The sequence below is a fragment of the Molothrus aeneus genome, chromosome 14 (assembly GCF_037042795.1).
Source record: "Molothrus aeneus isolate 106 chromosome 14, BPBGC_Maene_1.0, whole genome shotgun sequence".
Taxonomy (NCBI): domain Eukaryota; kingdom Metazoa; phylum Chordata; class Aves; order Passeriformes; family Icteridae; genus Molothrus; species Molothrus aeneus.
In genome coordinates, this window is record NC_089659.1 from 15,470,451 (window position 1) to 15,495,089 (window position 24,639).

The window sequence follows — 24,639 nt, forward strand, 5'->3', positions numbered from 1 at the left end:
TCAGAGCTTTCTGGGAGGTTTTGGGGATGCAATCATGGCCAGACCAGGTCGTTTCCTAGAGGTGAAGTTTTGCATAATGCCTCCACAGCATTATTATTACTCTACCAGGAATCCCCTGGCTTTCCTTTGGAAGTTAATTAGAGTCTGTGCAGGGAATGAGTCAGACAGAATTGTGTGGCTGAGAGTGTGTGTTGATTACAGCACTGAAATCATCCTAATGGCTTCTCTGTCTGCTGCTAAAAGCAATTACTGGCTGGTAAATTTTTAAGCTGTGAAATGTAATTTTAAGAAATACTTTGCTTAAAATAACATTATGAAAATAATATACACAAAGAAGTGGTGGCCTTCATGCTCTGCCATGTTTTCAGCTGAGAAGTTTTTTTGGAGACAGTGACTCCAGGACCTGGATTTGGGAGACACTTTTTGGGGAAATATGGAAATAAATTCACTGAATTGAAAATGCTGTGGAGCTGTAAATCCATATAATGTTACAGACGGCAGAAATTGGTTTGAAATATTTGTAAAAGTGAGGGATATGCCTTTTAAAGATCTGAACATGAGGGTGTTCATTCACCTACTGAGCCAAGCATTGCCTTTTGACTCGTGTATTTTGCCTTTCATGAAAATGAGCAAATTCAGGCTTGAAGTGAAGCAGGCATGAAGAAACAGGTTCTTTTTTTTTTTTCTTTTTTTTGCTATTCCCTTTCTTTCCATCTGAGAGAGCCCAAGCAAAAGCCTTTTCAGGCTCCTGGATGGCTGACTTGCAGCAGTTCTCAATAGGAGATTGTGATGGAAAGCTGAGCATGGGACACTCTGGTGAGGCTTTTCTCACAGAATGCCATGGATTTTACAGGCAGATAAGGATAATCTTCCTATGAAGATTTCACTCATATTAATAATGCTTTGAATAATGGTGTGATGGCTGTAGGGCTCTCCCAGATGCTATCAGAGGATATATTATCCCACTGGTGCCTGTATATTTTATTTTCCACTGTGTGGTGATTATCTTTCAATTTTTTTCCGTTAATTCCTTTTATAGATCAGCCGTGGTTCAACAAAGTGATGTTTATTAGTACGCTATCACAAATTCTTTTTGTGTACATTTATTTATTTTCGAAGAAGGAAATGATGGCAGCATGGATGGATTGTGCATGGGTTGGTGCTTTCCTCATTTGGCTCTGCCAGGAAAAGGAAGGGTTCCACTGGTGTTCAGTTCTGAGTCAGGAAGAAGCTGTGGTGCTGTAGCATTCCTGCAGCTCCAGTTTCAAGGCTGGGAATTACAGAATGACCGATATTCCAGATGAGCCACTTAAAGTCATCACAACGTAGCAGGAAAGTGATGACTACAACTGACAAATCCATGTTTTCTTCAGAGTGCCGTGATTCATTTCAGCAGCAGTCAAGAAGTAAGAGGTGTTTTCTCCCTTTTAGAAAAGAATTTCCTTTTTAAACCAACATTTTAAGGCTTATCCCAGGTTCGCAGCAGCAGCTGACTGCTCCCTCAGAAGTTCCCCTTTGTTGTGGTCCCTCCTGCACTGTTTCACCTCCCTGTTTACTTTAAGGCAGAAAGGATCTTGTTTTGGGGGCAGCAGGAATTGTTTTCCCTCCTTGCTGAGCACCTGCTGCAGTTGTGCCACGCTGTGACCTGGAGCTGGGCTGGCAGCGTCCAGCCTCTGCCAGAAGTGGCTCAGAAAAGCTGAGCAGCCAGTCTGGGACATCAGAGCACACAAATGAAAGCTCTATAGAGGTTTAATGGTTGTAATCCTGTAGTGAGGGCAGCTTCCCACAGCTGCAGGGTTTTGGGGCTTTTCCCAGACCTTCCCCTCTCTGGTGTTGGCTGGGCTCACTCCCCAAACCCCTGAAGCCTCTTTGCAGTCGTTGTGTCCCACCTTCACCCTTCAACTGCAGCTTCCAAGTCCTGTTACATTCCACATTACAAAACATTTCCTATTAAAGCTCTGAGGGCAGAAAAACTCAACACTTTGGTTTGCAAATTTTCTGCTTAAATGCAGGATTCTCTCCTTGCTGGCTGGAAAACTCAAATTTCAAGAGGCTGTTGGAGAGCAGGACCCTGTTAGCAGAATCATTACTGTGTTCCCTGCATTGACTTGCTCCCTCCCAGGGATTGCTGGGACCTGCACAGGTCTCTTGTATTTAAAGCAAACTTAGAAACCTTTCAACAGCTGAGGTTGGTCACATGGAGACCTCGTGTGTTCCCTCTGTCATTGGAGCAAACACAGAACAGGCTCAGCATGCGGGTGTGAACGCTCTATGTGCATTTTAGACTCTTTATTCCCTATCATTTCATGTTCTTGCTGTTTTCCAAGTATTTTTCTGTTTTCCAAGAAGGTTCCCAGCTTCCCTTTCCCCCACCTTCATTTTCCTCAGCCTATTACTCTGCTGACACAATCCCTAGAAACCACTAATTTGGAAATTAAGTTGCATAGCTGAACCCTGGAATTACTTTAGAGGGAGGAAAATCCATGCAGGTATGAAATAATTGGTGAGAGTGAGTTACTGTGAATTATGTGCTGTGGCAGGAGCTGATGGGGTGCAGATGAGCCCTTATTGGATTTTCTTTGTGCAGCCATTTATCCACTCATTTTTCATCTGTTAACAATAGAGTTCCATTTTGATAAGAAGTTTAATTTCTCTGCTAATGATTCATTTCTATACTTGGATATCTACATCAATTAGGGAGCTGAGGCCTGTACACAGTAGAGGAAAAATATTGGGAAAAGAACCTGATGGAGCTAAGCACAATATTCATCAGAACTTTTTACAAAAAGCTGCCCATTTTGATCATTATATGTTCTTTTGTTAAAGCATATGACACACAACACCATTTCTCTCTTGTCTGCCGAGTTGAAAATACACTGTAAAACAAATAACTCCTTGTTGGAGATCAGGAGGATGCTTTTCCAGGAAATGTGTCTGGATCACTGTCTCCAATGGAAGTGGCAGCAGCTGATGTAATAAATTGGGGGACAATAAGAGTTCAGCACAAGCTTTTCTACTGAAGTAATTTTAGAAGTTCTAATACTAAACCAAACAAAATGTACCAAAGCCTCAAATGTGAGATAACAGATATGTAATGGTTTGTTCAAGTCAGTCCCAAAACCAGAGGGACAGAAATCTTTAAAAGGGATTCTCACCTTACCAAGGTATAGTGGAGAAATAAATCTGATTTCCCTGCCGGGCAAGTTTGGAGGGAACTGCTGTTAAGAATTAGAATTTACATGAAAAAATATGATGGTTTGGGAAGAATCAATAAGGCTTTTATAAATGGGCTCATTGCCTTCTAAATCAGAGTTCTTTGTGGGAGTTGTGAGTCCTTGGTCAGCTGATGGTGTTTCACACCTCAGTATGATGTAATAGGCAATTCTTGTCTAAGCTCAGTAAGATTCCTTTAATTTTTATACAAGTTTAGTTGCAGCTGAGTGCTGTTAGAATTTACTAAATAAGGGCTTATTTTTCCCCTGCCTCATTCATTAGAACAGCAAATTCCTTTCCCTTGAAAAAGGAGTCTGAAATTTTAATTTTGTATTTCCCATCTTTTACTGTTTCCAGCTGAAGGAGTTCTAAGAGTTACACTAAAATTTATGTTCAACTTTTACTCCTTGAAGAATTTGTGTGTTTGGAATTTTAATGTGCAACCTTGTGGCTGCAAACTGTGTGCATTGCAGGGAACAGTTTGTGTTCTGCTTGTTTTTTAGAGTGTAAGACCTGAGGATCAATAAATTTTTGGAAAAAAAAATTAAACCAAATTTTTAAATAACTCTTACATAGCTCCAAGCTTTTTTTTTGCACAACCCCTTCTAATTATTGCTTACTCCAGTTCTTTACGCTCAGGGACCTTGCTGTGTTTATCCTTCCAAAACTGCACATTTGTGCAAATCATTTTGCCTTCAGTTCTACCTTTGTTAGTGCATTTGTGGTATTTATAGCCTTACTAGTTGTGAATAAAGTTTCACAGGCCTGAAAAAACTTATGTGGAAGTTGAATAAAGTGTGAGATAATAGCAAATCATTCTGTGTTATATAACAAGCCCTGCGAGCGTGCTAGAAAAAATGTGATAACTTTGGTAATCTGATAAATTGATAAACGTGACAATACCCAATTTTACACTGTATTAATATAATGTGATGTGAAAAAGTGCCTGGTTAACCCAGAAATTATGCTGGCAACTTACACTGGTAGCTGCAGATCTGCTAAATTCGGTGGCAGTGAATTAAATATCTCCTAAGGCACTCGAAACCTGACAAGGCAGAGGATAATTCTTCTGAAAGCTTGTAGGAGCAGATGTAGCAGGGAAAGAGAACTGTCCCTATGGGATCCCTCACTTTTTCTATACAACTCCACTTTATTATTTTCCTTGTGTATAGGTCTGTCATAAAGAAAGATCTGTTGATCAGTCACACTCGAGGTTCTGCCATCGCTGCTACTTTTCCTCCTCCTACTCCTTGTTTTTTTCCAAGGAAGTTTCCTTGATGTAAAACCACTGATTTGTGATAAATCTTGAAATCAGAATTGCAGTGAGCTGAGCAGAAAATCAGAGCACCCTCAATATGATCATCTAAATCTTATGATTTACATTTTTTTTTTCTGGGAAACGAGGGGCTGAAAAATGCTGATGGAGCAGGATGCCTTGCATAAAACACCTGGAAGTGGGAACTAATTTTTCTGAGTGGTGCTGGGAGAAGGCTGCTCTGCTGATTTGATTGTGACCTTTAAGATCTTATTTGAAATTTTGCATGCTTTTACAAAAATTAATTAAGCAAGATGAGTCTGCAGCTAATTCTCGTGTCAGTGGGTGGGAGAGGAAGATGAATCTCTCCCTCTGCTTTGGCCACTTTGGGTGTAGTGGTTTTTAAGGAAGGAAGAGCTGGAATAGGGAATAAAACATGGGGACTTGTAGGTCTGGGTTAAAAGACAATCCAGTATGGCGTTCCAGACTTTTAAAATATGAAATAATTAATACAATCAGCTTGTAGGATGTGCCTCAAGTCATTTATACATGACAAAAACTGAGCAGAATGGTTTTGCTTAGCAGCAATAAAACTGATTATTACAGAAACTTTGACAGATTTATAATAGAAAAGGAGGAAATCACCACAGATTTTTAATTAATTTTAGTACGAGTAAATTAAAATATGAAAAATTTATCTGCCAATTCACTTGAGCTTTGTATTTCCCTTTCTCCCAGCCCCTCTTAGTGCTGTCAGGAGTCCTCTTGGAGTACTCAGGTTCTTCCCTTTTCCACTCCTCTTTTTTTGCTTTATCTTTTTTCCCTGAACTGATGACTCTCCTCACAGTAGCAGTAATCTGTTAATAGTCCCCAGATGGCACAGCCTGTTGTATTTCTGTATTTCATTCATTTCCTACTGCTCTACTTCTCAGTCACACAGATCTCCTCAGACAATATTTCAGCCTTTTTATTGATGCAGCCTTTTAAGTTTCTTGTTAATGTGTTTCGTGAGCACACCCTGCCTGCCATGGTTATGGAAATGAAAGGGAGCAGTTTGGGTGGAATGTGAAAGAAGCCAATTTTTAAAAGGCAGGGGAAAGGGAAAATAACGTCATGAGACTTGGAAGGTGAAGTGGTGGAGGAGCTATAAAGAGTTTGGAGGTGGATTCCCAGAGAGACTTGATGTTTTTCAAGAGAGAGGGAAGCAAAGGCTGCTTGAGATGAAAAAGGACTGAATAATTAAAGGACAAGGAGAGTGAGAATGAAAGAGGAAAGCAATTTTTGTGTGTCTGTGAGGCTTCGCAAAATGGAACTGGGAGACAAGTGTAAATTTGAGGAAAATTTTAACCAGTTTAAGGTATAGCAGCAAATCCAGCAGCAGACAAAGAAAACAATTTAAAGTTCCAAGCAGGCCTTGCTCACATCTTCAGCAGTTGGTGTTGAGGTGAGCAGAGTGAAATCACAGGAGTTTTCCTGGAGGATGCCCCAGCAATGAGGTCTCTTTCAGCTGAGGTGTGATGCTCTAAAACCCAGCAGAGCAGGGTTTCACATCATCTGTACTTCAGGAAAGGCAGGGTTTGCACTGGAGCTGGAGGTAAAAATCTGAGCTGTTTTCCATCCAGGGGATGTTCAGAGCTGCTGCAGCAGCAGGAGCACCTTATCCCCACCTGGCCTGTGGAATGAGGCAGAAATTAGAATTCCTCATGGTGTAGTCCAGGATGGCTTTCAGTTATGGAAACAAGGTTGAGATGCTTCATATATTGATGAGATATTGCACTTGTACATCTTCCTGAAGTGTCTCAGATTTTTTTCCTTACTGCAGTTGGAAGTTGAGTCTTCCATGGACCCATCAGAGCTGGAGGCTGTGGAGACACAGAACCCTGGGGAACCTGAGAAAAGGTTCTGAGAACCTCTCCTACCTTTTGTAGGAGAGTTCTGAGAACCATTTGGGCTGAATTTATTGAAAAACAAGGGCTGGGAAAAATCTCATGCTAAAGCACATCTAAATTTTGGAGAAACACATAGTAAAATGTATTTTTGGTTTATCAACTTGGCAATAAAGCCTGTGGAGGGGATGAATTTTGATGCTGTTTGGGAGGAGAGAAAAATGGCAACAGCGCATACTTGGAGTGGAATTAAAATTGTTTGGAAGGGGATGGAGTGGATTGCACAGAGGGATGGACTGGAAATTGTAGCATGCCTGCATCATTACTGGGCTCTCAGCAGCCTCTCAGCTCAGCCTCAGTGGAAATGGTACCACAAATTGCAGGTTAGGAAGGAGGAATGGAGCTGAGGTTGCAGGATGCAAATGGAGAAACAGAAGGGTCGCTCTCCAAACTGAGGTACTGAGATAAAGAAATGGGAGTACAGAGGATTAAACTGAAAAAGACAAGATAACATTTGCAAAATGAACAAGAGATGTGTGGGAAAACAAGGGGAGTTAAAGAGCAAGCGACAGAATGTGTGAATACATAATACAGTGTAATTTGAATTTTTTGGCATGAAGAATGTGATAAAGATGTGGTAGACCAAGTGGATGTAATTTTCCATGTCTCATTTGCGGTACTTGGAATTTATTTTGATTATGAACACTTGCAAACTAAAATGCATTAGAGGAAAATGTGACTTGAACAGTGCTTATTACAAATATTGAAAGATTCTTTTCCAAAAACAGAGGGTGAAGTACATGTCATAAATTTCCCTTTATTCTCTCAGAGCCCATTAACATTTTGGTGGAGGATCAGGTAGTGTGTGAGCTCCCTTTCACTTCTGCTTAGGGAAGTTTCTAATTTTTCCCAGTTAATTAAGCCCATACATGAAAGCTGTGAACAGACACAGGGCCCATTTCTAGTTCTCCTGCTGCTCTTTGGTGTGATTTGATGAAAATTGCTTTACATCTCTTTGGTTCAGTTTTCCTACCTGTGAAATAGGGAATTGTAATGAGGTCTGAGCTTTGCTAACAAGGAAAGTGGCTCAGAATGTGCAGGCAAGAGCTGGAGAGCAGCAGCACCACCCTTTCCAGCAGGAGGGTGATTGCAGCTGTGGAAGGAGCTCTGGTCTCCAAAATATTTCCTCTTTATTTATTTAATTTTTTTAGGTGAATTTTGTCTCTCCCATTGTGTTTTCTCTGTTGGACAGGCTTCAAAGAAGAGAGGTGTCATTTCAGGGAGGTTTAAAAAGATTAACCACATCCATATTCATTGTGAGGAATGAGATCCTTACCAAGGGCTGAACTCTGAATTCTGGCTCTGCCTCTTCCCAGCCTGGCTCTTCTTTGTGCATTTTTAACTAAAATTCTCTCTAAAATAGATGTCTGTGTTCTCAAAGGAGCTTTGTTTCAGTCTGAAGCCCCTCCTCAGACTGGCAGGCTTGATGTCTCCAGCAGAACTTGGTGGTGTTTGCAGCAGCTTTGGAATATTTGTGTGGCCGTGGAAGCCAAACCCCCTGCTCCAGCCAGCATAGGGACATCACATCCCTGCTGTCCCCAGGCCCTGGAAATGGAATTCCCTTTCTCCAGGAGCCATTCCATACAGATCAGAACCTCCTCTGATTCTCTATCAGCGAATTTGAACACTGAGTCAAATTCAGCTTTTTTTACTTATAAGAGGAGATCCTTTGAATGTCTTTTTTTTTTTAAGCAGCAGCTAAATTCAGCTCTTTGGGTTGAGAAAGAAGTGTGTGAGAACATGGCATATGGCTGCTTGCCTGAGAACTGTGCCTCGTGTTTACTGAGAGAAATTGTAATGTGTTCTTGGCATTCATTGTAATTCAGCTTAACTGGGAGCCTGCCAGAACCCAATCAAAATGTGTTCACAGTATATCCAAAATATGGCACAATTGCCAACTTTGTAGTAGCAAGATGTAACAACCTGTTTGACAAAGAAACGTGACATTTTCCCAACATGCAAAACAAACTCGTTACAGGTTGTTTGCAGCCTATTTAGCACTCTTTTAAAAGATATTTTTGTAATGGAACTGGAGTTGCATAAAGAGAGTCTTTACAAGACCATTTAAATTAAATTTGGAGTTTGATTGGGCATTTATAGCTACAAAAAGAGAGGGGAAAATGCCTTAACTTGTCCTCTGATGAGCTCCACCACTGGATTGCTCGTTCAAATATGGGTGATCATTTTATTTTGGAGCCAGTGGAACTGATAGAATTGTCTCCTCCTGACTCTGAAAGGGGAGGTAGAGGCAGCTGAGCACCTTTTGGAGGTGTTTAATCATAAAACTGATGAAAAAAACATCCATTGAAGAACCATCTGTTATCAGTCAAGTCTCCAAGGATTTTTCCTTCAATCCTGGGAGAAGAAACTTGTTTTGACCTTTTGTCTTTCCATATGTAGAGCCAAATCTCTTTGATTTCAGTTCAGACTCGGTATATTTACCAACCTGACCTTGCTGAGACAGACTTGTCCAGGAAAAATGGAAATAGGAATTTCTTTCATGTCTCTGTCTCACATTGCTGTCCCTGGGCTGAAAAGTGCCCAGCAGGACACCTGCACCTCTCTTGGCTCCTCACTGGCTCCAGGTCTCCAGAGCTGACCCAACCATCAATCATGGTCTGGAATTTTTTCTCATCATCTCTTTGTGGTCAGTAACTTCACTTTGAAATGTGACCACTGTTCTCATATTTTTATCCCCTGGTGATTTTTTTTTTTCCCCTCAGTCCACTGAAAGGCTATGAGTCCCTAAAAGGTTATGCAGTATTTTTCTGAGCAAGCTAATATTTATGGACAATTTTAAAGGCTTTTGTAAAAAATTTCTTAAAGTACTTTCCAAAGGTTATTACAGAGGAAGACAATTAATAGATTATGAGATAGAATATGAAATTTTCTTTAGTGTTTATATCTTTCTTCAATCAGCAGCCTACTAGAATTGCAAGGAATGTAGTTTCTTTACAAGCAGGTGTTAAGTCACGGCACATCAAATTCCTGGAGTGGAAAAACATTGAGGGGGTGCACTGGTCAGTTCTGGAAGATGTAAACACACTACCAAAAATCATCTTTCCTGAGGAAATTGGCACTCATGTGTAGCAGGAAGTATCAGGGGAGACATTAATTCCTGTAGGGGATTTTTCAAAATGGAGGAGGCTCTAAGTGAGGTATAAATTTTCTGTGGGGTGTCCTTCCAGAGACAGGAATTTCGATCTGTGAAATTGGATGGGACCATCTCCAAAGCTTTGGGCAGCCTGGGCTCAGCCTGCACTGCTCTGCGTGCTCTGGCCACGCTCCAGCAGAGCACTTCAGTTTGATTTGAATCGTGAATATTCCCATGAAATCAATTGCAGGATTAGCATTTTACAGAGAAGTCAGGCAGACACTTAAGTTCTTGGTTGAATCAAGGCCACGCTCTCACAAATCATCACTGCAGTGCTTCCTGTATTAAATAATGGCTGGTACCACAGAGAGGAGCCTCCACAATCACACCAGAACTCATTAAAAAAATAAATTTTCAGGTATCTTTGTGTCCAGTAGCCTTTTCCATGGAAGGGGAGATCTTTGGGTGGGAATTTTAATTCCAGTTGTGGTTTCCACAGATTCCAATTATCTGTCAAACATCAAACGGGAGATAAATCTAATTAAATTTCTATTTTAAAAGAAAATGTGCTTGGTTGGGAGAGTTGTACAGGCTGGCAGCTGTTTCAGTTATGAAATTAAGCAATCACAGAATATGTCAAGTTGGGAGGGGCCCACCAGGATCAGCTCCTGGCCCTGCACAGGACCATCCCCAAAAATCCCAGCCTGTGCCTGAGAGTGTTGTCCAAGCCCTTATTGAGAGGCATCTCAAAAAGGTTTCCTGTAACTCTGTCAAGGATTTAACCTGTAAAGTGGGAGCTGCTGAATAACAGTGGCTCAGGAGTAAGGTAGACATAGAAAGTACAAAGTTTTGCACAAAACCAGAGGAAAATGACAGAATGTAGAGCAGAAATCTTGGCTGATCAAGCCTTGGATTTCTGGTGGCAGACATGGACATAGTAAAGGCAAACATGGAGACAGTACAGTGATTAGATTTGAAGTCCTGAATTTCAATTAAATTTTATTTTATATATCAATTCTGCATCAGGAACTTGTTTAGCAGGATTTTCACAATACAGTCTTAGAGAAAAATTAAAAATAATAACATCATCATCAACAACATTTATTTGATGTATGAGTTTTCATATGTGTGGTGCTTTAGATCTGTTAAATTTTAAATTCATGTTAGTATGGCACTAAGAGTTTAAAGAAAGTACTGATTCTGATAAGGAGCAAAATTGCAGGAAAACAAAGTTAAAATTTATTAACTTCAGTGTTTCTGGTAACAATAATCACATAACCATCAGTTCTGGATTCTCACAGCAGCACTGGGAAGTGAAGACACAAATCATGGCAGGACCATCAGGGCCTGACCTCTGCTCTCCACTAATTGTGAGGATTTTTGCTCAAAGCAGGAGGAATCAGAGCAGCAAGGAGCCTCTGTGACCCTCACCAGTGCAGCCACTCAGTGCAATCTAACTCTGACTTGGGAAATAATACAGATCCTGAAGCCCTCTAGAGGAAATACTAATTTTTCATTCTGTCCCTGAAAATGACTAAAGTAAGTCAAGGACGTTCAAGTTTTGGAAATGACTTTTAGCAGTTTTGCAAGCACCTTTTTTTTTTTTTTCTTTTAAGTTAGAATCTGCAAATTGCTCACAGGGAGCAAACAGCGTGGTTAGATGTGTGTTAAAGGTCATAATTTGAATTTTTCCAGTCCCAATGATATATTTTTAGGGAAAAGAAACACTGAATAGTATTGTCAATTTGTCTACATTATCAAGTTACTTAAACTACATTGGAGAATGTAACTTGCTGTTGATAAAAGGATAGCAAAGGAAAAGTCCAAATTCAACCTTAAACAGCTGCTGTGTTTAAGACAAAATTGACAATTTTTGTTTCTGAAATCCTTTAAATTCTTAATTATAGAGGCCATGAAGTAGGTAGGGATATGTGGTAGACATGTCTTATCTAAAGTAGATCTCTTCAAATCTTTCAAAAGGAAGCATCTTAATATATGTAAAATATATGAAATATCTGGATTAATTTTCAGATTGAAGGTAATCAATAGCTTGTGCTCACTTCAGGGAAATAATGCACTTAACCTTTAATTTTTAAAAGAGACCAATTAAGACTGTGCAATGTGATTAATGCAACCTGAAATGATTTTACACAAGTGAATCCATTTCCATAATTCTTTCCCTGTGCTGGTTTTGCATTTTGAGCTGAGGCTGGGAATGCCTGGAGCTGGGATTGGGCTTGGGGTCGTGTGTGGGGTGTTTGGATCCCACATCCGCCCTGAGCCACGATGGGAACCCGCGAATTCCAGCAGAGGCTGGAGCCAGGAGTGAAATCCTCTCATGCCATGAAGCCATCCCTGCCTGGGGCTGGAGCCAGGCTGGAGGTGCCAACTCCCCCCTCAGCCCCGGTGTCCCCCTCAGCCCCGGTGTCCCCCTCAGCCCCGGTGTCCCCCCCAGCTCTGTTGTCTCCCCCCATCAGCCCTGGTCTCCCCCTGGCTCTATTGTTCCCCCTCAGCCCCATTGTCTCCCCTCAGCCCTAGTGTGTCCCACCCCTCAGCCCCAGTGTCCCCTTCGGCCCTACTGTCCTCCCTCAGCCCCGGTGTCCTCAGCCCCGGTGTCCTCAGCCCCGGTGTCCTCAGCCCCGGTGTCCTCAGCCCCGGTGTCCCCCCCAGCTCTGTTGTCTTGTTGTCTCCCCCCATCAGCCCTGGTGTCCCCCCGGCTCTATTGTCCCCCCTCAGCCCTAGTGTGTCCCACCCCTCAGCCCCAGTGTCCCCTTCGGCCCTACTGTCCCCCCTCAGCCCCGGTGTCCCTGGCCAGGCCAGAGCGCCAGCCATGACTCGGTGCTCCCAAAATCCTCTCAATGCTGGGGGGATCCTTTTGGGGCTACATAAAAGCAGAGGGCAGACAGAATTAAGGGACTAAAAGCAGTGATATTTATTGAAAGGCCTTCAGGGACATTTGGGGCAGATGAAGCCCCCCAGGGGCAACACCCAAAAACGGATGATGGGTCAGGGGTTTTCATATTTTTATAAGTTTGGTCCATTTGCATATTGGGGATTAATGTTCCAGTTATAGCCTCAGGTAATGAAGTCATTGACCCCAAGTTTGCTCCCCCAGGTCCCTTTGGTTTCCATCTCTCAGGGCCAGAGGCAGTGACATGTCCTTGATTGCCAGGCCTGGAGAGGAATTGTTGTGTCTGCCCAAAATGGGGAGACAGCAGCTTACACTCTATATGGAGTTTAGAGTTATTCATTAAAGAATTGCAGGATTACAAATATATGAAAAATATAAAAACTAAAATCTCAAGGCATAAGAGGGACCAGAACTGTGCTGTGTCTGTGGGATCAGACCCCAGCTCCATCTGCTCTTTGCTGCTCTTTGGGTGGGATCCAGCCCTGGGCAGTGCAGAGAGCCCCTGGGAGCACCCTCTGGGATGGAACCCTTGGTTATAAATGGCAATATTTCCTTTATCAATAATAGCCATTATAACCCTCACAGAAGAACTTTTCAAGGTTTTTTTTTTTTCAATTTTATTTTCATTTTTCCTAATTTTTAAATGTTGGATAGAAAACCTCATGGATCCTGGATGCGGAGTGTTTCCATATGTGCTGAGAGTGATTGAAGCGGCCAGATTTACATTTTAATTTACCAAGTAGTGTTCCAGGAAGAAGAAATTGCAGCAATAGGTGGCACAATGCATTTTAATGGAGAAATTAATAATATCTTAGTTTCTTAGGTTGAGGCTGTCTTTGTTTCGTGTGATATTTCTAAAAGTTCAGGAAAATGGCAACTTAGAAAAAGCTAATCATGCAACAATTTCAAGAAAAAATGTTTCATAAATATGAAAGTCATGCTTCTGACCTTTTTGGAATACCTCAGTCTTGGTTTTCCTGCTTTTTTCTCATCACAGCTCTTTTATACAGGAACTTGTAGTTTGTACACTCACCTTTCCCAGTAACTCATTGTTTGTGTGTTACACTTTGCTTGATCCTATTAGATCAAACCACTTGCTCAGTGAGCTTAAGGAGCCAGCTCACCTCTCCTGTCCTTCATGTTCTGTTCTCTGGCTCATATGAAAAATAAACCAGAGGAGAATTTCCATTTTTGAGGCTTTACTGGGAATGGCTGTGAGGGAAAAGAAGCCATGGGGAATGTCCCCAGAAATATTATTTCATATTGTGCTGCTTTTGCTGACACAGAATTGATTTATCCTGCTCAATAGAGTACTTTTACAGTTATTGCATTTACCTTTTCACCAGCAGCTCTATTTAGAGGGTGTGGACAGCACACACACTGACACGTTACTATTGGGTATCTCCTACTCCTTGTCTGATGACTTGAAAGAAAGCTTTAACTGTTTACCTGTGCAGAGCATAAAAATAACCAGGAATGGTAGTTGGGAACTGCAGTTCTTCCAGCCTGGTGCTTACTTGTCAGAGAGGTTGGAATTCAAGCACTAAGCCTGCCCTATGTCCCTCTTTTGCATGCTGCCATGTCAAAGATTTAATCATCTTTAAGTATTTTAAAAAGTCTTATATCAAACAAATGAGTGAGTGACATCCTATGGCTTTGGAATGTTTTGTAACTTGCTTTTTACTTTCTTTTTTTTGTACTGAATTATTGCTTTACTGGATGGATTTTTCTTATATGTTGAGTTGTAATCATATTTTATTCATGGACTTTAGGCTATATAGTTCTTTAGATATGATAAGATTCTTGCTTGTTTCATGTTACCTCACAGAACTATTTAATCTTGGATAAACTATGTCCAGATCAAATAGCAAAACATTTTGAAATCAGAATTAAAACACCAAATAATAGTGATTTAAGATGTAGTAATATCTTTCATCATGTAGTGGAAGCCAGAGACTTAATCTATCTTAATCTGGCACTGCATGCAAAGTGGTAGTGAATAAAAATTTCTAGCTCTCATTTTGTTCAATAAGAACCATAATAAATTTGTCTGGTATAGACATGGAACAGAAACATGGAATAAAAATGGGGAAAGGGAAGGGAAAAGCTTCTTCAGGAGGATTTACAGGCTGATGAGTTTTTCCTCTTTGATTTCTTCCCATTTGCCTGCTTTTGTTAGTTTTGTACATTTCCTATTGATAAAAATATGGATTCCTAGTTTGGGAATTGCCTTAATTGACAGTTCCTGCCAATGACCTGACTTTTAACTGAGCTCCCCACTGACTGCTAGAGCTAATTCCTGCAAACTGCTGAAGGAAAGAGCCTCATTTAAGATCATTCAGATTTACAGAGTCAACAGGATGACATAAACAAGGGCTGCAGTGCTGTGTGTGGCATCCTTGGAAAAAAAGGAGCAGGAAAGATGTGGGTGAAACCTCAGGTTGACTTATCCACAGCCTTTGCTGAGTAGTTGCCAACAGAAGCCATCGCCAAAGCTTCTGAATATCCCTGAAAAAGATCAAATGCTCCCCCTTTTCTTTACTTCTTGCAGCAATCTGATTTTTGGCTTGTCTGTGAAGAACTGTGTGAGTTGCCAAGGCCACCTTCTACTTTGGGAATTTGCATCTTGCAGGTGTCTAAACTCTGACTCATGAATTAGGTCATGGACTCGTGGCTGCTGAAGAAATTGGGTTGAGCAGAAATCTGATTTGTTTGGGCTTTTCACTCCAAACACCCACGCTGGATTTGGCTGTTCTTTTGATTTCTGGGATTTTTAGTAAAATATGTCAGTGAAGTCAAAACAAGAATTAATGTATTTTGGCACTGAAACATCTGTAACGCTTTTTGTTTGATTCTCTGTCAGCTCTTTATCACCCTCAGCTCTGCAAGCCTTAGCACTTGTGGGAGGAGGATGTGACCCAGGGATTCTGCCTGTCCCACACGAGTTTGGTTGATTGAGAACTTTCTGTAGAACACCTGTAGATGTGACTCAGGAAATTTCAGTTTTTTAGACATATTCTGGCTGGGAAGTCACTGTTCTGAGGCATCTGTGACCCTGTGCCTGGATGGGGTTTGATATGATGATGAACTGAATTTAATGTGCAGCTCTGTTGCAAAGTGATCAGAGATACTTTTAGGGAAGGACTCATTTCACAGAACTCTAAATGTCTGTCTTGCTGTTACATGAATTTTGTCTGACAGGTTACCTCCTCTCTATTGATTAGCTCAGACAGGCTCGTTATCTCACTCTTCAGCAATTTTTTTCTTCACATTTAAGACAGGGACAAATGGGGCATATCCCTGTAGTACTTGTACAAGAACTTCCTTGGCGTGAGGGTTTGTTTGATTTTGTGTGATACTCAAGTCATTTTTTGAAGGTCAATCTGTGATTAAGACTTTTCTGTGCACAGTACAAGGTGGATAAATCCTCAGAAGCGTGGAGGAAGGAGCTTTCAGTTATATTTATTTGTTCTTGTACTTTTGCTTTTAAGATCAGTTCTTGTAGATGAGACATGGTTAATGCTGCTCCTTCCTTATTAGACTTGTTAACCTTTCTAAAGTGGAAACTGTCTGAAATAAACTCACCTAATGTGCTCAGGCTCTAGTGAAGGAAATACTGATTCCCTAATGTTTTACTCTCTGCCTAAGAATTGCTCCTTTTCCTGGTGGTTTTGGGGTTTTTGTTTGGTTTTTTTACAGTGAGAGGTTTTTCCCCTCTGCCATCTTTGGCAGCAAGTTCATGGTTACTGCAAAAACACTTTCTGGGGAGCAGAGAGCTGGAAAAGTCTCCCCTGTCCCTGCCCTCCAACCCAGGCAGAGGAGAACACAACCTTTGGCCCTTGCTGCAACAAGGAGCAATGTGAACCCTGAGCACGTCAATTCTCCACTTGTAGGCAATGCAATCTCTCGGGTACAAAGGGTGGATGCTCTTTCTTCTCAGTGTTCTTACTGATCCCAGAGATCAGAGATGTTTGTTATCACCTGAATTATTCTGACACAGACATCTTTTGTGACTGCACCGAGAGATTTAGGAATTTAATTGTGCTAATTCTGCATTTTGGTTTGAGAATAAATTATGAGGATTCTTCTAGATAGATTCACAAGTCAAAAAATATGTTGTATTGTCTTTTTAGTTGGTTCTAAAAGTTTTGTTAAATTTGGACATGTATTCCAGGATATCTGTGCTGGAACCAGCAATTCTGTCAGGACAGGCTCCCATCAAACACTGACTCAAAAAAATAAAGCTGTGTTTACATAGTCCAGTGCAGCAAATAAAAGCACTTGCCTTGCACTGGGCCAAAGCATTTCTCTTTTAAAATAAACATAACAAATTCAAGGTCCCAGTGTCCTCAGCTCAGACCCTCTGGAATGTGGAATAATTTCATTAATTACATGGGAGGTCTGAAGGACCTGGAGGCTCATGAGCACTTCCAGGTCATCCCTCAGCCATGCTGCTTCAGGAATGACTGGGAGCTGTGGTTATGTCTTCATCAAGGAGAAAATTAATGAAGCTAAGGAAAGATGTAGATTTTCATTAGCACACAGAGCTAATTAAGATGCTTCTGGGTTTTGTCACTTTTATGGGAAGTTCCTCAGTAACAGCACTGGTTAAATTGTTGGGAAATGTGGCAGCAAGGAGCACACACTTGGGCCTGAGAATGTGATCCATTCTCTGTGCATGACACTTCTCTTCCAGAAACCTCTTTGTGGTCAGGTCTGGTTCCAGCAAGCTTCCTGAAAATGCTGTTTATTACTTCCGTGGTAATCCCACAGCTCCACGGCACCTGTCAAATGTTGAGAACAAAGTTAGAATGGCTTCACTTCCTATTATTCATTCATAGGTAATGAAGGCAGAGCTATATAAAGTCATTTACTTCATATATATGAATGTCAATTTAAGGGTGATGGCATAGCATTAAATCAAATTTTATTAGTTCAGCAGTTTGTTCGTTTGCTATTAATATTGCTTGACACATCCCCTTACAGAACCTTCTCAGCTGCTGTGAATTCTTAAAATATTGATCATTTGAGCCCAGCTTTTGTCTTGATAACACAGTTATCTTGGAAAATTGCTGCTGGAAAGATCTTGGACTTATAGGCACTGAGATTATGGGAAAGCCCCTTGCTTTAGCCATACTAAAAATAAAATAAAGAAGTTACAGGGGTGAAGTAGTATCTCCACTGGTTTGGCTTATGGAGTAGAATTTGGGAGGCTGGTCTGTGTCTCAGACATGCACTGTGGTGAGGGGACAGTGGTGTTTGTCCTGATTTGGAGGAGGAACAACAAGGGTAATCAGGAACGTGCTGTGGATTTTTCTGTTCCCTGAGGCGTTTGTCCCTTTGTGAGTGGATCTGTGAGTGAAGCTCTGACCTGGTCTGGGGAGAGAAGAGGAGCAAGGTTGGAAGTTTCCAGCTCATGCTCTCCCAAATCTGCTTCCCTGCTGGTTACTGAGGAGGCAGAGCTGACAAGCTCTTATTTTTCACACATGGAAAATAAGAGTGGCAGCATGGAAGGAGAAAAAATGGGATATGGGGAAATGTGAGCTGGCAGTGAATGAAGGGAGTTGAAGATATACAGGGTTTTTTAGGGGAAGAATCCCCAGAATTTTGTGCTAAAAGGGGGAGACTGTTCTTGTGGCTGGCACAGTTGAGCCAGGGACAGCTGCAGGATGAGGATGAGGAGCAGGAATGAAGGGCCAGAAATGCAGAAGTGCTCCAGCTGTCGAGAGCCCAGCTGGATCCTGGAGCTGAGAGTGTCTGCAGGGGGCTTGGACAGGGCAGATCCTGGTGCTCCTGTGGATCTGACACTCTCAGGAAAGAAAATGGAGCAAGGGCAGCAGCTCATGGACTGCCCAGCCTGCAGCAGTGGCCTGACACCAGTGGAAGAGTTTATGCCCGGTGCAGTTCCACCCACGCTGCAGCCTGGAATGGCAGCCAACACTTTTGGTGTCAGTTGGTGCCTGGGAAGCATCAATTCAGGGTGCTCATCCCGCCCCAGTTCCTGTTCATGCAGATGAGGATCTGTAAATTCAAGCAGCACAAGTCTGCCTGTATTTGCATCTAAAACATCCATCTGTATCCCTGTGAATATCGCAGTGACGCAGAGGAAACTCAGCCGGGAAGCAACGTTTAAACACATTCTACGTGCACAGTCAAGCATTCAAAGGTCACATAAAGCCAGAATTGAGGCATTCTTCTTTTCACAACAATTGGAATTTTTTTTTGTCCTTTTCTGTGGTGGTGAATTTCTGCTGTGAATTTCTTCTACATTTAAAATCGATATGTTGCGATTTTAAATGCACTTTTTTTTGGCGAAATTCTGTCATCTAGCTACTGTATTTCTCTAGGTCAGGTTTGTGACACGTAGGCTTAAAGATGCAAAGTATTGCAATCCTTAGATTTCAAATATACTCTGAAGTTTAGGAGAGTTGAGGCCTGAAATATTCCAGGCTTGGTGTTTTCAAACCCGTTCCATCTGTCTCTTTCTGAATTGTGGTAGTATGAAGATACTTTTCTCTTGATGCTCTAAATAGTTTTGATTTTTCCTCCTGAAGAGCTTAAGAACAAATATCTGGTATTTGAGAGTCAGCTTAGTGTGAACATGGCCCTGAGGATTATGCCTTTTCTTTATTTGGACTGAATAATTCTTAAAAAGCTTTCGAACGTCACTGGCAAAAATACCCACCTGATGATTTTCCTTGTTACAAGTTACGTAAGAATTGGAAAGGCTCCACCGTGCCTGAGCCCAGGGTAATAAATCAAAGGGGTTTTGATCAAGAACACGGCTGAATTGATGTGTGTATTCAATAAAATTGCATTTAGGAAAAGGCATGAATTCACTCCAGTCTCTCAGCCAGCCAGTCAATTCCTTCCAGATCTTTCGAGCTAGCTGCTGAATATTGCTTTATATGGAGTATATCCCTGGTTTAAAAAAAAAAAACAAAAAAACAAAACAAACACCAAACCCAACTTTTTTTTTTTTTTTTCTTTCTTTAAAAATTACACTTGGACTGAGCCTGTGGATGCTGTTAAATGCTGGATGTATTTAAGCAGATCTGCATGTATAAACTGAAGGTTGTGACAGGAGCAGAAGTTCATGCTGCCTTCCCCAATTAATCAGAGAATTTTCAGCACAGTAGTGAGAGATTTTACATTTCCTATGAGTGAAGAGCCGATTTTCTAGACTTGTAAGTCCAGAAACAGCAAATCAACATTAGAAAATTGATATTTGTTCCTGTTTCACTTTGATCTGTTGATTTTTCACAAGTCATCATTCTGCAAGACCAGAGATAGTGCTGTTTTGTAGCTTTTAATAGTCAAATGAGGCACATTAATAGGTTATTAATTTGTCTTGGCAGGCCAATGTGTAATTCTTCTGAGCAAACAGACCATCCCATCAACTTTCAGCTTTTGTCCTTTGGATCCCACAGACACTTCTGAGATTCTTTGTTATATTTATTCTATATTATATTCAGATTCTAGACTATATTTATTTATAGGCCTTTGTGCAAATGGGAGTTTAGTGTTGTGCTGTGTACTTTTAATTTCTAGATATGGTTTTGATCAGGAGAACCATTGAATACTTTGTCAGAGCCTCAATGGGAGAGAGGATCTCACCCCTCTTGCAGCAGGGCTGAAGCCAGGACCGGTCATTGCATTCCTACCAACTGATTTCCTTCTTTTTCACCCTAAAACCTAAAAGCACCACTGCATTTTCCTACCAGAGGGGCTGTTTCGCATCCCCTCCTGTGCCAGGGAGTGCCCCTGTGGGAGCTGCTGTGTCTGTGCCAGGCAGAGCTGGCAGGACCTGCCCTGCCCTGACCCCCCTTTCACAGCCAGGCTTTGCTGCTCCTGCCAGCTGCTGCATTTTCCCCTGGGAATTCTCATGGAGCAGCAACAAGCTCATCCTTTGGGCAGGATTTCTTTAGGAGAGATTAAAAAGCCAGAGTAGTTTTCAGTAAGTTACAAAAATCTGTTAAAATATAGGAAAAAAGGAGAAGTGAATAAATGCCTGTAAGTGATGGAGAGATCGATGAAAAGTTTGAAATTACAGATTTTAAACTTAGGAATTCTTCTGGGATGGATCACATGTGACAGAGTTGTGGCTCCTGCAGTTCTCCTGTGAGAGCTGTGCTGGCTGTGCCATTCCTGTATAAAAGGCAACACCTTGGGCTTTCTCTTCATTTATTTTACAGTCATTTTTACAATATTGGTAATATTTTCACCGTCTCTGTCCAGTGCAGAGGGGAAGGGACAGATATTTTAATAAATAATGGTAATATTTTCAATATCTCTGTCCAACAGTGGAGGGAAAGGGACAGATGTTTGCATAACATGGCAGCAATGTTTGTGCTTTTAATGGAAACCAAACCTGCCATTTGTTGACACGGATGGAAAGATTCATTTTAATCTCAGTGAACCTTATTGCCCACAATATGTGGCATCTCTTCTGTAATGTTTGCTCTGAGTACCTAAATCAGATTTAGAGATATTTTTAGGGCTTTGCTTTGTTTTCTGTTTCAATTATTCCTTTTTCCTTAATTATGCATTTCTAAAAATAAACATTTTCAAGCTGACTGGATCTTCTTTTCCTGTCCTTTCTCCCTAACAATTTTCTGTTTTCTAACTCCTTTTTATTCATGTTTTCTTGACTTTGACTTTAGATGCTCTATTTGCAAAATAAGTTTGCAGTCAACATATCAGAGTTGCTTCCTTTCCTCTGCTCTTTGAATATGGAGATAAAGTTTTCCTAGGCCATGTGGATTCAATATGATTTTCTTTTAAACTTAAAAATGGAAAGAGAGACTATGAAATCATAGAATTTTTTAGGTTGGAAAGACTTTTGAGATCAGGGCATCCAACCATACAGCAGGAAAATGTCAGAGTTTTCAGGTGGATGTGGTTTATGGGATGTTTTCCCTGATTTCCCTCATTTTCCGAGCACAAGGGTTTATACAGCTTTCAATGCAATGTTCAGCCAGAGCTGCTTCCCAGCTGACTCAGTCAGCACTTGGGCTGATGGATAACTCCTTTTTTCTTGTCCTCTCAAACAACACTGAGAGATTAGTAAATGTCTTCAACCTTCATTGATTTTCTGTTAAAGTGAGTTAACTCCTTGAGCCCATCGGGGTTGGAGAAATAAAAATTCTCCAACCCCCAACTGTAATTTTCTCATCATGGGCGTTAAGCCTTGACTTGAAAGTAAAACATCCATGTTTAAACAATGTTTCTTCAGTCACTTTATTGTACTCTGAAGGAGATGTTGGTTAGTTACAAAATGCATACAAATAAAATAAGAATGTGCAGCAAGAGAACTGCAAATTTCTGTGTTTCTTGCCTGACACTGATGTTGTGTATCTTGGGACCAATGGGTTAATTTTATTTACCTACATCTAAGCAGAGCTAAAACCCCTTCTTTCTTCAGTTATGAATCTGATCTGCTTTAATACTTATCTGTAAACAGAAATGATGCTGAGGGAAAATGCATAAAGAGCACTAATGAGACCTGAGAGGCTTGAGGAAATAAATATTTCATTTGGTTTGGGTGAGTCAACATGAGCTCGTTCTTACCCTTTCTAATTTCATCCGGGATATTTTCATGTAAAAACAATTGGAGCCCTGAAAATAAAGATAATTTTCCTGATGCTGAATTCCTGCTTTGGAATGTTTCACATTTCAGTACTTGGCTCCCAGAGAGACAGAAAAGCAGAGAGCAATGGGCAAATCTCTCTTTTTTGGTGTGTATTTATTAAGTGCTGTCATTCTGTGAGACAGCCTGGCCCTTTAATGATATATTTCTATATTCTCTTGTCAACTGCCACACTGTTTGCACCAGTAAGTAAATGCCTTGTAAAGGTGCCCTGGGGAGCTATTACAGAGCAGCACAAATAATACAAATTTGATATTTTGCTCTGCTGTCATACATTCTCCCTGGCACAAAGGCAGGTTTAATACATCTGACTGCACACTTCTCACAGTGGCACATTCACTTGGATTTTCCTAAATCTCTCTTAATGCTACAAATGCTTGTTGGGGCCACTGATCCTAAATTTTTAAATTAATTTGCTTTTGTTGAAAATGACGTCTAGTAGCAGTTTTGGGACTTTTTTCATGAGTTTTGGGGCAATGTCCACTAAAAGCAAATCTGGGAGGTGTGGGGTTAGGAATTTTTGCTCTAAAATGGTTTTAAGAATTGTTCTGGAGCAAGAGGGAACAGAAATGTGCAACAGCTTGGAGTTTAAAATGTTAAATAATAAACAGAGAATTTGCAGTGACTCAGCCAATTGAACTCAACTATACTTATGTAAAATCATTCATGAGATCATTAAAAATAATGAACAGATGCAAAGAAATTGTTTCCTATCTGCAGACCATTCTAGAATAGAGAAAAGGTTTAGGTATTAGTAACAGACTGCTGATTTGAGCTTTAAAAATCTCCCAAACTACCTCATGCTTTTGAATTACACCATAAAAGATGACATTTTTATCACTGAACTAGCTTTGTATGGGACATAGGTGTAAGTGAACACAAAGCTGTGCACTTGACTTGGTAAATGAGCTTTATCTATAACATAACTCAGGACTATCGGTTTGCAGAGCACATAATTGGATTGTGTTGAAAGAAGAGTTAATTAAATGGAACTGCATGTGTCCCCTTGTATTTACTGAGTGAGGACAAACACTTTGGTTTGTTCCCTTCTCATCACAGTCCTTTTGTCCCACCCAAGCTGTGCTGTTGGGGTGTAGAGTGGGGACACCCAGCACACCCATCCAAGGTGTCAGAACTCTTTTTCTCTCAGTTGCTCCGCAAACTCAAAGTCTATTTGATGATGGCTGTGTGCAGAAATTACATTTCAAAGCTCTGTCATAAATGCCCAAGTTGGTTATTTCTGTGCTTTCTGGATCTCTGAAATTTTATGGATTTTGGATTTACCTGCATCACTGCAGGGCAAATAACTGAGAATGAGTTTTACTTTCCTTGGTAGATGGAGTTATTGGAGGTGCATTTTGTAGCTCTCTAGAACATCGTGTGCACATCAGATTTCTGTTGAATCTGACAGTCCTTGAGGCACCTCTGAGGGACCTTATGTAGCTTTCAGCAGTAGATCCCTGTGTTCAACTCATTGTTCTGGCTGGAAATTCAAGGCATGTGTGGTTTAGAAACAGATTTGGGGGAAGAAAAATCTTTCAGCGTCCTTAATCAGTTTCTTCTCTGGTCTGAGAAACAAAATATTATTTTCTCCCTATCAAGTTTCAGGGTGAAACGGAACATTTCCTTGTGCATGGGTAAAATTGTGTTCTTAGTTGGAGGTGTTGTAACAAAACCATTTTTGTGGTGTTTGGATTCAGAAATCTGGATAATCTGGGGTGAGAATTGGCAGTGGTTGTAGCAGAGTCAGTATGGGTGGTTACTGAGCCTGAAAAACTCTTCTTGATCAGGGACTGTCAAACTCTATGACCTTGAAGAGTCCTGGAAGAGTTACAGGAAGAATTTGTTCCTAATCATAAGATAAACTTATATTTAGGTCTTTGTGACATCACGAGAAAAAGGTTTTTTATAATGCCACTCTCTGTGCTGCTTTGTCCTTCCCTTGTCTCCATGAAGGTTTTGAATTACTATTAAAATGTTTAAAAATGTTGAAAATAACATCAGTGATATAAACTTCTCTCTTTAGCAACTTGTGCTGGGTTATCTAAGTTAAATTATAATTTTCATTGCATGCTTTCCATAACAGCCCCAAACAAGGCAGCATGCTTGCACTCCCAAGAAATTTCTGTATTTCTGAGCTTACAGAACTGTTTCCCTGGGTTTTTCTCCTCTCTCTGAATCTGTGCTGTTGGCTTTTCTAACCAGGCCTCGATGATTGCCTCCAACAATACATCAAGAACTTTGAGAGAGAGAAGATCAATGGGGAGCAGCTGCTGCACATCACTCACCAGGAGCTGGAGGAGCTGGGGGTGACTCGCATTGGCCACCAGGAGCTGATCCTGGAAGCAGTGGATCTGCTCTGTGCATTGGTAAGTGACTCCTTGCATCACTCACCTTGGTCAGCTCTGTTTATAAATTTACAAACCAAACTAAAAACTAAAATACCAAACCAAACTAAAAATAATGTAGAGATTCCTCTACGGCCACACGCTCAAACAGCCTTTGCTTCAGTAAAGGACAGACATGTCCTGGCTTCTCTCAGCTGCACAGAAACTATATTTATCCATTTAA

At 41.0% G+C, this 24,639-nt stretch overlaps 1 protein-coding gene across 1 annotated transcript in view; it reads left to right on the forward strand.

The window, feature by feature from the left end:
* Window positions 1-24,639, forward strand: part of LOC136562549 (connector enhancer of kinase suppressor of ras 2-like) — a 166,546-nt gene that overhangs the window by 38,775 nt on the left and 103,132 nt on the right. The window contains exon 3 of the mRNA XM_066559447.1: window positions 24,274-24,437. Coding sequence (XP_066415544.1) covers window positions 24,274-24,437 — 164 coding nt within the window. The remainder of the gene's footprint in view (window positions 1-24,273; window positions 24,438-24,639) is intronic.